The 11944-nt window shown below is 42.8% G+C and overlaps 1 protein-coding gene across 1 annotated transcript in view; it reads right to left on the bottom strand.

The window, feature by feature from the left end:
* Window positions 1-11123, bottom strand: part of GLIPR2 (GLI pathogenesis related 2) — a 26426-nt gene extending 15303 nt beyond the window's left edge. The window contains exon 1 of the mRNA XM_010393851.4: window positions 10717-11123. Coding sequence (XP_010392153.1) covers window positions 10717-10729 — 13 coding nt within the window. The 5' untranslated portion in view covers window positions 10730-11123. The remainder of the gene's footprint in view (window positions 1-10716) is intronic.
* Window positions 11124-11944: the final 821 nt, after the last annotated feature.

Raw genomic sequence — 11944 nt, forward strand, 5'->3', positions numbered from 1 at the left:
CAGTCTGACCTGCAAGAATGGAAGTTTGCATTCAAATTATTTGCTCTCAATGACAACAGCAAATTGAAATTCTAATAGAAAAAAAAAAGGAGCCAACTGAAATACAGATTTTGTCAGTGCTCAGTCCATCCACTGACAGAAATACTGCATAATGCAGCTCTGTACCAACCTTCTGACTTACAAAGAGTAACAAGTCATGGACAAAACTGAACTGCTTCTAGCTACAGCAGGCACTGCTATGCTGTCTCTGGAGAAGCTCCATCCTCCCCTTCCCTCAAAGGTGGCTGCTATAGAAATGCTTATCTCCTGTGACTCAAGCTCATGTGCTAACCACCTCCCTCTGTACAGCTTCTCCCGTGCCTGATGATGTGTGGAGAGGGACGCCCAACTGCCAGATATATTTCGGATTTGTTTCAGAAGGCATGTTAAGTTTTTCCATTTTACCAGTGTTCCATACACCGAGAAGCCAGACATTAAAAGTGAGAGTTAATGGGAGTTTTCAGGCTCCCACCCAAATGGGAACAGCTTCCCAAACAGCTGTGGAGACGTACTTCTTTCCCTTCATGTAAGCTGCTTAAGCTGCTAGACAAAAAATTATTTTCTACTGCCAGGAAGTTAAGTTTGGTCATGAATCATTACACAGCTTAATAAGTAAAACAACTAAAGGTATTAGATACAGTTGCTTGCTCCTCAGTATCAATTATTTACCTCTATTTTGTATTCTTCTGGAACATTGGCTAAGATAATGGCAGCATGTGACAATTAATTTCTAGGCTATGATGTGGTACAGAGCACACCTTACAGCTGTTACGCTCTTGGACTTCCATTGATCAACTTTGTGTGACTAGGGAAAAATAAGCAGAGGAATCTAGGTTGCCTTTTCCCATCACATTTGTTTTTCAGAGTATTCTATTTCTCTACTTTTATTGTCTCTAAACAGTGCTGATCTACTCAGTCTTTCTTGAGTGAAGAGCTCTTCATGCCTGAATCCATACTGCCTCTTCTTATGATGCCTTTTCCTGGTCTTAAAATCAAGAGTCATACACGGTTAGAAGGGGAAAAGGGATTTTACCTCGGTATTTATTTTAAGGATCCTTAGGTGCACATGTCCAGGTCATATGCATCGAAATGCACCCTGCAAAAATGCCCCCCCAAAATATCGGGTATAACATTATAGGTTTTACTAATTAGCATATCTATCAAAGATTCCCCAGTGAGAGGCTCGAGTGAGCCCCACTCCACAAGGAGCCTTCCCCTGGATGGTTCTATCTGAGTTTACAGAATGTGTTCTGGAGAGGACCTTGGGGTCTGGGGCACACTGATCCCTAACTACGAAGCTTCTAAAATGTTTAGTCTCCCAGCTTGACAAACAAGTCCAAGAATGTAGGCAAAAAGCACTAAGGGTACAGAAGTTGTAAAAAAGGTATAACAGGGGTATAAAACAAAAGGCAAAAAATCTTCATGGCATCACTTAGAGCCCTGCCTACTCCTGCCACTTCTCCCTTAGTTTGGACATCAAAAGAGAGGCGAGTTACCCAAACACATGTTCCACAACACGAGCTGCCCTGCAGCACCTTTGCAGCTGTCAACTGCACCTACTCCACTGGTCGTGCAGAGCCACAAGATGAAGTGGCAACACAGCAACAGTGAATTGTTCCACAAAGCACCAAATCCCGACACAACAGAAATGCTGTGGGAAGCCTTCACCTCAGCACTCAGGACACACAACATTACACCAGGCACACACGACTAGCAAAACAGGCATACCTTTCTATGGTTAACTATCCACGCCGGTGACTCAAGAAAGAGCCCTGTATCAATCTCTAGAGGTATCATTTCTTCTCAGTGCTTTTTGCCCTGTTGTTCATGGATTAATCTTCACCGGCAATGTTTTACTTTCCATAAAGTCTATGTTTTCCTATTTAGCCTTCAGATAATTAATATATAATGCAATCAACAAGAGAGAGTTGGGAGTGTTCAGTCTGGAGAAGACAAAGCTTTGGGGAGACTTTATTGTGACCTCTGCTTAAAGGGGGCTTATAAGAAAGACAGAGGCAGACAATTTATTAGGGGCTGTAGTGACAGGACAAGGGGTAACAGGTTTAAAATAAAAGAAAGCCAATTCAGGCTAGATGTAAGGAAGAATTTTTTTTATGATGAGGGCAGTGAAACTCTGGCACAGGCTGCCCAGAGAGGTGGTGAATAACCCATCCCTGGAAATATCCAAGGTCAGGTTGGATGGGCTCTGAGCAACCTGATGCAGTTGAAGATACACCTGCTCTGGAGGTTGTATCAGAGGACCTTCAACAGTCCCTTCCAACTCAAATTGCCCTATTTCTATGAACCAAACCTTATTCAGAATCCTACACAGAAGGGTACCATTATGTCTGTCTCAATCTCTCTTTGAACCATGACAGAGGCCTCAAGCTCTCTACCCAAGGTGTGCGTTAGAGGTAAATTGAGATAATAACCCCACTTTTCAATCTTCCCCTAAAAATAAATCACTAGAAGTGTGGTCAAATAATAACAGGGCACTGCACGTTACTTCCATGTTACTCTTTTGGGCCCAGAACCCGGGCAGAAAGAAACTGTCCTCCTTTCAGCCAGGACAAGGTTAATTTTTGCAGTAGCCAGAAGGAAGCATGGCTAGGACCTGGAGATTATTCTGTACCACCTCACATCATTTTCCAGGAGGGAAAAGGGGTGTCTTCCATGTCAAGGTAGTGTGGCACCATCAGGTATCGTAGGCTCCAAGTGGTGGTGAACATTTGCATATGAATCGCTTGCCTGTCTTGTACATTTTTCTATTAGTATTGTTGCTGTTACTCTTTGTTTTCCTCCTGTTTCCAGTAAATTGTTTCTCATCGCTGTTTCCAGTAAATTGTTCTTATCTCAACATATCTTTACTTTTTGTTTCTCCAATTCTCCACTCCAGCCACCCACAGGGAGGGAGAGAGGGGAGTCAGAGAGCAGTGCGTCATTTGGGGTGGTTTCAGTGGGAACACGAAATTGGAGAATACCATGGCTAAACCACAACAGAAGCCAAGTGCCAGAATACATGGAGAAGACACATGCAAAGTAGATAGCAAACACATAAAAGGTAATCAAGTAACTGTTTAAACACTGAGTTTAAAGCTTTGCTTTAAAACTGAAACAGCTTCAGTCTGCCTTGATTCTGCAGAATTGCTCTACTCTGAAAGCAGAAGTGGGTTGGGGAATAAGAATGCAGCAAATACAGCTTTTAGTATGCCCAACAGGTTTGCGGAAAAAAATTATTAGAAGCTTTAGGGAACTGTAAACTGTAATTACAACAAAAAGTCCTTTGTTACTGTCCCAGCTAACTGATATTTGTGCTGTGACAAACTTCACAAAGTATATTTACAGACTGGAAACAAACAAAATTCTTGAGTAAAAGACATCCCAGCTTCCAAAGACCACATTTGCACCTAGACTCTTCTAAGAGAACTGATATTTCTTATTAATCTTTTTCCTCACTTGAAATGTAACTCTCTGGAAACCAGCCCTAGCTGAGCCTTTCACACTGTGAGACTAGCATTCCTTCTTATGAAGAAATGATGAAGGTCTAATTGATATGAGACATTTTAAGAAGACATTTATGTTCTACTGCACTTTGACTCAGCACTTTGGTTTGAAGTCATAAATGCTTCAGGGTGGTCTCATGCTGGCTGGTGTCTGCAGCAACACAGGGAGTGAATGTTCCATGTTTCTTTCTCCGTGCATTTAACTGCATGGAGAAATTCTTGCCCCCCATTTAGGACTGTAACATCTTCCAAGACTGGCCCTTAATGCTATTCCTAAATACATCATTTGGGAGCATGGATCTGATACTCCAATTCATTAATCACTTCCAGCTGTAAAAGCTGGTCTCCCTCAGTATTAAACTTCCCTTTTCTGTAACAAAACTGGCTGATTGCTTGGAAATACACAGAAGAAATGAAACCATGTATACATCCTGGAGGAAAGGAAAGATAAAATCATACTATGTTTAGAAAGTATTGTATCCTGGGTGGGGTTTCCTTGTCTCCTTTTACACAATCAAGGATTCAATAAAGGGGCAAGGTCTCCATCCCATACAATAGGCATTTATGAGAGATACCATAACTGTTGGTCATTATTTCCCTTCCAACCTGGATTATGTTATAACCTTACAAAAAGTTAGAAGAGAAAGTATTGCTTATGGAAGTGAAAGGAATTGGGAGTTATAATTAGATACTAGTTTGAATTAGAGTAATTTCCTGGAACGTTCTTATGTTTGCTGCTCAAAATAGCTTTCCCTTCAGCTCAGGAGATCCTTCTTCAGGGAGGAGTTTCTGTGATGATTCTCAGCATCCAGTTTTGCTGGAACTTTGCTCACACATCTGCTTATCACTGGGGTGAGCTTCAGGACAAAAGTGAGATGTCAGAGTTAACTGGACCTGATGGACAAAGACCCCACTTATTTTAGTATCTGGTCTTGTTCTATGGCAAACTGCGAAATTAATAACCTTGCATTACCTGTGCCACATGATGTAACAGTCTTTTCCACAATACACAGTTTGAGGAATGTAGCCTGAGAATATGAAGCTGCCAATGCAATAATATTTCAATGACATTAGTCACGTCACTAGTGATTGCAAATCCCATTCTTGCTATAATAGACAGTGCTGATTACTTCCTCACTTAAGGCCTTTTATAAACAGTAAGGCAATTGACTGCCCTGATTAAAAAGGAACACCTGGCAAACTGGAGGCTGCACAGAAGGCTCTGAGAAGCAGCAGAGCCTTCTGTGATACACACATTTAAACACCAAGCAGCACTAATCAGCAATCTTGAAGTCTCGAGAACTGACAGAACCAAGTTTTCACTTTCAATGGAGGCAAGGGTGTGAGGAGAAGTCCTTGGCTTGTAGCCCCTGTCTCCTCCAAACTGACCAACAATCAGAACAGCAAGCAGTCACTTCCACAGAGTGTTCATCTTACATAAGGTTGGAACTGATTGCTCATCATCTCCAGAGCAGCCAGTCCTGGCTTTGCATGAAAGGCAATCAAAAGTATTGCTTTTATTACTGTTCTGCCAGGAAAGACACCTGAATATTGTACTCATGCACCACCCCCACAGAGACAACCTTTGTAGGCAGCTAATGTGTATGCTGCTATCCCTTTCAAAAAGACTAAGGAGACTCTCCCATCAGAAAGGCCTTCTATTCTTAAATCTAACTGCCACAGAATTCCTAAGGCACATGCACTTCCAAATACAAAGCCACAAATGACCTGCATGTGTTAGAACCACACTTTGCAGGAGAAGTAATTCAAGCAATCTTCTCTCCCCAGCATCGTATCTGCTTAGATTTTGTAATTACAGTCATTTAAGAGGAAAATAAGGCACAATTGTATTCACTAATGAGTAACAAGAGAAATCAGTTGTTTTGAGTAATTGAAAACAAGTAATTGAATTGAAATCAAGTAAATTTTTTGTGGTCACCTATTCATATTTTGGATGCTGCATGTTCTTATGCTCTGGGGATGGGCAGCAATAGACAGAACCTTGTTTTTAGCCAGTGCCAAGTTCATTTGACATAGCACTTCTAGTTGTCTGGTGCCAACCAATGTCTTTGCAAAGTGAAGAATTTTGCAAACAAGAACCAAAGAGAGACAGAAGAATTATCTCATGTCTCCTGGGATATGCACCTTCATTTTACACCCCTACCATTCATGTTCTGTCATGGCTTGGGGTAGGCATACCTGAACCAGCTTTAATCTCGTCAGCTCCAATATCCTCCCACCTTGCTTTTCTGCCAAGGACATCCAAGATAGCTGTGGCAATGCTCGAAGTATGTTTACTTATGCACCTCCCTGAAGCATGGAAATATGGCCATGCACATTTCTTCTGATCACTGATGTGTGTGAACTCACGTATACAGTAGCCAAAGTCAGGCAGGGAGACACAGAAATCTTTCTTTACTCACATTTACTATCAATTACATCATCTCTTTCTCATCTCACTGTTCAACAGGTTAAACTCCAGTTCTCACAACTCAAAATCTAGGAAAAAAAATATTTATTTCATAAAATCATAGAATAAGAGAATGGTTTGTGTTGAAAGGGACCTTTGAAGGTCATCTAGTCCAACCCTCCTGCAATGAGCAGGGACACCTTCAACTATACCGGGTTGCTCAGAGCCCCATCCGACCTGACCTTGAACATTTCCAGGGATACACTAAATGATGTTTGCAGTGGCCTAAACAGGCCCATATTGTCTTCCTACACAACACCCCAGACTCCTACCACCTCCTCACACCTACTTGCACAGGGGCCAGCTCTGCACCAGGGAGACTGGGCACCTGTACAGCCTCACCTCATCCCCCTCTGCAGGGCCACCCAGCCCAGCTCTGGCTGCTGTTCAGACCTTCACAGACTGGGCAGAACTTGCCTACATCTGCCTATAAAAACAGAACAGAGATATGTCCCAACTTATCTTCCAGAGAACAGCACAGCCTCTACACAGAGAGATCAGACATAGCCTTCTGGCCTGTTGGGATGAGTAATAAACAACAAAACAGCTAAAATATTTGTTTTCTCATACTTTTTGTTCCTGCACATACGACAGCAAGAGAAGTAAATTCAAACCTGGGTAAGATAGACACTACCAACTGTACTGATAAAAAATGCAGGATTTGAATGTTTCCAGTAATAAAAGCTTTCTTCATGCCCAACTTTTTTTTTTTCTAATGTAAAAGCAATAGCATGGGAAACCTTGGTGGGTGTCTTGGCTACTACAGACCATCACATTCTATCTTATTCTTCCTGAGCCCTTCCCACTTGTTTTGGTATTTATCTGCCTTGAACATGAGGAGCTAAGGGTATAATCTAACAGCCAACAGGAGCCACCACTGTTGCACGGGATGGCTGCCACATTCTCCTCTTCTCTCCCACAAAACTCTGATGGTTCAACAGATAGGCAAAAATTTGGCCCAGAATACTGTTTGCCAAAGCCTGACGCATTCTTGGAATCATAAAGAACTTTTATTTATTTTCCACTTATTGAACTTGAACCCAGCAATCAGTGGCTTCTGCGTACAAAAACTGGAGGTGTGGGGTTATGAATTGAATTAACTTTGGTTTTGAAAGGTCATTTTCCCACCACACCTCCAGTTCAGTTCTGGTGTAAAGAAAAAGACAGTAACTTGTGTTGACAAGTTCTGCAAATGTCCCAGTGTTATCAAATGCAAAAGCTCAGTTGCTAGCACTTCAGCACAATCCATCTTCCCAATCCCCGCTGGTCCTGTAAAACCAGCCAGCACAACTTTTTGTCATTTTGACAGTTTAGGAGTATCTAATTTCTCAGAAAGCATTCTCTAGTATGCCTGTACTTTTGTCATGACCTGCCACAGCTGCCTCTTACTGGGATGCTGAAGTACAAGTCAGAACTTCAGCTGAAGATGTAGCTCGCTCTGCAGAAAACACAACAATCCTTTTTACTGTACTCTGAAGATGCATCTTAAGAGTTAATAAACAGCACATGCTTCTAGATGAGATTAAAACCAGCATGGAAAACTGCATTGAGTCTGGTTCCTGTCTCTTTTCCTTTTGTCAAAACCCTTTCTCAGCCTCTCTATTTTTTGTACTGAGTCAACATGCAGAGCAGTGGGTAACTCCCTGCCCTTTCTCTGGAGTCCCACCCACATTTGTAAAAGGGAGAAAAAATGAGAAAAAAACAGCAGAAAAATAAGACTAAACTATAAAAAGAAAGCCAAACTCTGTAAAAGAATAGCAGTATTTACTGAGCGTGACCTTGTCTTTGACACCGTCTGCATCCACTTGCCAGAATAAAGAGGGCTATTCCCCCGCAGGGCGAGCTCCCTTCCCCCACGAGGCTGAACCCGGGGGGAAGTGGAAGAAATGAGGCCTTTAGCAGCCTTTTCCTACCACCATCCCAGCCTTTTCAGAGACTCCCACTGCTCAGCAGAAATCCCCGTGCTCCAAAGCGGAGGAGTGGAGCTTGCAGCCAGCTGCTTTCCTGAGCATCGCCGGCAGCTGCTCGCAGGGATGGATATCCCCTGTGGGGCGCGGGCTGCCCGCAGGACCCCGGCCTCCGGCCGCGCACAGCTGCAGCGCGGTCAGAGCCCTGCCAGCACGGCTCTCGCAGCAACAGGGCAACGGAGAGCTGCCAGCTCACCAGCCCTCCTTTCCTGCAGAAATACTTATCCCTGGCTTCTTGGTTAGGGCGCTCTGGGACCTGTGAGAATGGCTGCCTGCAGCCCCCACTATCCAAATGGAGTCTGAAAAGAGAAGGCCTGGGGGAGGGCAGGTGGGGTCTCTGTGTTTGGCTTAAGTATTTGCAGGAGTTACGACCACGGGAGGCATTTTTCTAATCCTGACAAGGAAGTTGCAGTATGAATTTGGTTTCAGCAGCCTGCAGCTTCCAAGGAAAAAAGCTGAGTCAGAGGTGCCGATGCTTTTGACACTCAGCTCTATTCAACGAAGCAAAGCAATGGTAAGTCTCCAGCTCTGACACTTGGAATGAACATTGCTTCAAATATAATCTAACGACTAGTAATACAACATTGTTGGAGAGTTTTTATTGAAGAACCGACGTTTTCAACAGCAAGTTTTCTTTGCGTGGGGATATTTAGACCTCAAGATAGATTTAGCAAAAACAAAAAGTTAAAGAAACTGCTCATTTATATTATAGTGTCCCCACTTGTCATGAATTAGAACATCCTTAAATTAAACCTTCAGGTAATCTCTGCCTTAATCTTTCTGACTGAGGAGAGGAGAAATGAGCTTGTTCTGAGGTCAGACAGATCACAACCTGTTACATGTTCATGTACCCTAGTACAGAGAAACTTCCCTGCATCACACCTTAAGAGTACTACAGAGGGAACACGAGGTATTGCACACAAAACACAGAGGAAGCAGTACTCTGTAAAACAGCTGCTCTCCCCATTCAAAGGCAAACCACACTGAATGATCTCAGACAGGAATTTGAAGACTTCAGTGCACTAGAAAGAGCAGATGGGATTTAGTCAATAAACCAATTTTCAGGACAGGATCTCAGTTTTATGATTCATCTAAAAATATTGCACACAGCTCAAAGACAGTAATCTGGACCCAGTTTAACATTGATTTTAAAAGTGCAGCACAAGTGACAAAACATTTTTAACAGGTACCTAGATCTCAAGCTCTATTTGCATAACCACTCAGGGGTGCAAACATTACCCAAACCTTGGCATAGGGAGTTTCTGATCTGTCATTGTTCCTAAGTCTGTAAAAATCAACTAATGCACAGCAATAAATATGCAGGGCAAAAACCCAAAATGGTTCTTGCCTCATGACTGTTTTAGCAATTTGCATGTATTAAAACAAAAGGAGATTTTTATTCCTTTGGGGATTGGGAGGTGCACAATAAAGTATCTCTACTGCTTTTGCCCAATGTGCTTTGTTAATGTAATGTACAGGCACTACACTTACTTGGTATTTGTACTTTTTATGCTGTTAGCATGGGAAGTGCTGAACTTGATACTTCACAGCAACTACACTTACTTAAATTGTTATAAGGTTATTTATCCCAATCCAGCTGCCAGGATATGAGGCCAAACCCACCCACTGGCAGCTGGACTTTGCAAAAAAAAAAGCAGGTGGTTTGCCTGGACTGGGCATCATACCAGTAAGCCCTTTACAGTCACCAGTAAGCCCTTTACGGTCACATTTGCAAACAGCTCTGATCTCATCTAGGAAGCTGACCTTTAAAAATAAAGAAAAAGGAAAAAAATCCCAATACACCCATGCTGAGGCCCTTTAAAGTGTTACTCACACAAAGATGTTCCCTAAGTTTCTCTGAAGAGGCCTATAGTTTTGAGTCAATCAAGTACTAGGTGTTGCTGAGCACATCCCCATATGTGCTGTTTACACACAAGACAGACAGACAACGTGCCACCAGGCTCTGATTTGTCACAGAAACTATGCCCTAAGCACAAGAACAAAAAATTCCATTCAGTTTCACAGCTGTTTCAGAAACTGGGGGCAGATTTTCACTCATGGCTTTAACAGGACAAAAGTGGAGAATACCCGGCGCATGAGCATTCCCTTCTTAAGGTCTCTGACTCCTTGGCAGCTTCAGAGAAGTCTTTCCCAACCCAAACTGAGCAGGGCACACAGACAGCCACCAGCAGGGGGGAAAGAACCAACAGCACAGGCAGCAGCAGCAGGAAAAGTCTTGAAGAATATTTGCACAGCTGGGGAGAGACTTAGGAGCTGAGCAAGGCTGTCCTCAGTTAAATGGTTACCAAATCTTAAACCTAAATCCTTCCGACAGGAAGGGTGATAAAGCTTACCCCCCTCGAAGCATCCTGCTGTTTATCTGCAAGGCTGGTAAATTTCATCAGACAGCAAGACACGAAATAACTTTAAAGCTACAGGGCTCATAGTCATTTTTTACAGCAAATCAAAAGTACTTTACGCTACAAAATATAAACTGTATATGAAATACAACTACCTCTAAACTGTGCAGGCTGAGGAGGGAGGTCGCTTTTCTTTTCTTTTTTTCCAGTCTAACCCTTTGTCAGAGAGAAAGCTCCTCCCAGGCTGTACCATGCACAAATGAAAGCAGCTTTCTCCGAGGAAAGCCACTGAACGCTTTAGCAATGCTTTCCAAGCACAAAACCAGGCACGGACTTCGTGCGAACACACAGCCAACTGCACGAAGGCATTTGCTCACCTGATTTTCCCATGACCAAGTGGATTTCGGTTTTGTTTTTTTTTTTTTTAAATTTCACCTGCTTCCTCCTCCCTTGACTGAGTTTTGCCGCTGTGCCGGGATGAAGTGTTGGCAGTTTCAGCTCAACTTCTTCATTCGCCTGCGACCGCTGCTGGAAAAAACTCAGCAGCACGAACCCGCTACCGCCCCTTCTTGAGCGCTGGAATAAGCCTGCCCATGCCTTTATAAGGCATGGGAACCCCGCTCTTTTTTCACGAAAAGATCCTGGTTGGGGTCAGGAGCTATTTATCCTCCACAGTAACCAAGCAGCTCCAAAACACCATATGTTTTCACATACCATTTTAGCTTAGTAATCACATGTGTCTTATTGATAAGAGTAGGCTGTGGGAAGAAATTCTGCTGACAAATAGTTCTCCTGCCACGGTGGGTAGAGTACATGAGGCAAATTCATACAGCTAAATGCTTTAGAAGTTTTACCCACTTGCTGTACATAAAGTTGAAACAAAAAAGTGATAAAGTACTTTGAAGTATAACTACATTTTCATGTCTAAAATGAATCACTTCCTGCACTGTTACAACATAATCCGTTGAAGGTATTAGTAAAATAAGGTTTTGCAGGTTGAAGAGGAACTGTGCTGATGGTGTGTTTCTGTGAAAAGGGTTGGATGTGAGTATGTCTCATTTTATCTGTGTAAGCACGCTGTGCCACTGTTATCTTCACATTACATCAAACGCCTCAAGCTAATCTGGCAAATATTAACTACTTTAACTACAGCGAACATGATACTTTGATTTAACTTCAGAAGTGCTGCATATCTACAAACAATAATTCAGTTACGTGTTTCCAGCTTTCATCTTCTCATCATCACGAAAAATCATCTGAGGTTACCGGTTTTTTACAATGCCTTTCAATATTTCAAGGTTCTTCTTGGTTTTGTGCCAAGTCTGCTGGCTCAGCAGGTTTTAATCATCCTTTGTCCACCTCTGTAGGCTCAGCTCCATGATAAGAAAAGAAAAAAAAAAATGCAGGGATAGGGTTTTTTTCTTCTTAACCAAGTAGCAGCAGCAGGTGGGGAAAGGCAATATCCCTTCACCAATGCACTGCTCCTCTTCCCTTCTTCACTGGCAGGGCTGAAACACAGGTTGAGGGAGTGTCACTGACAGCTGATGGGTTCACTGAGAAGAGGCATGAGGGCAAGTGACCACCATGCAGCAGCAGAAACCGCAG

The sequence above is a fragment of the Corvus cornix genome, chromosome 2 (genome assembly GCF_000738735.6).
Source record: "Corvus cornix cornix isolate S_Up_H32 chromosome 2, ASM73873v5, whole genome shotgun sequence".
In the NCBI taxonomy this organism is placed as follows: Eukaryota; Metazoa; Chordata; class Aves; order Passeriformes; family Corvidae; genus Corvus; species Corvus cornix.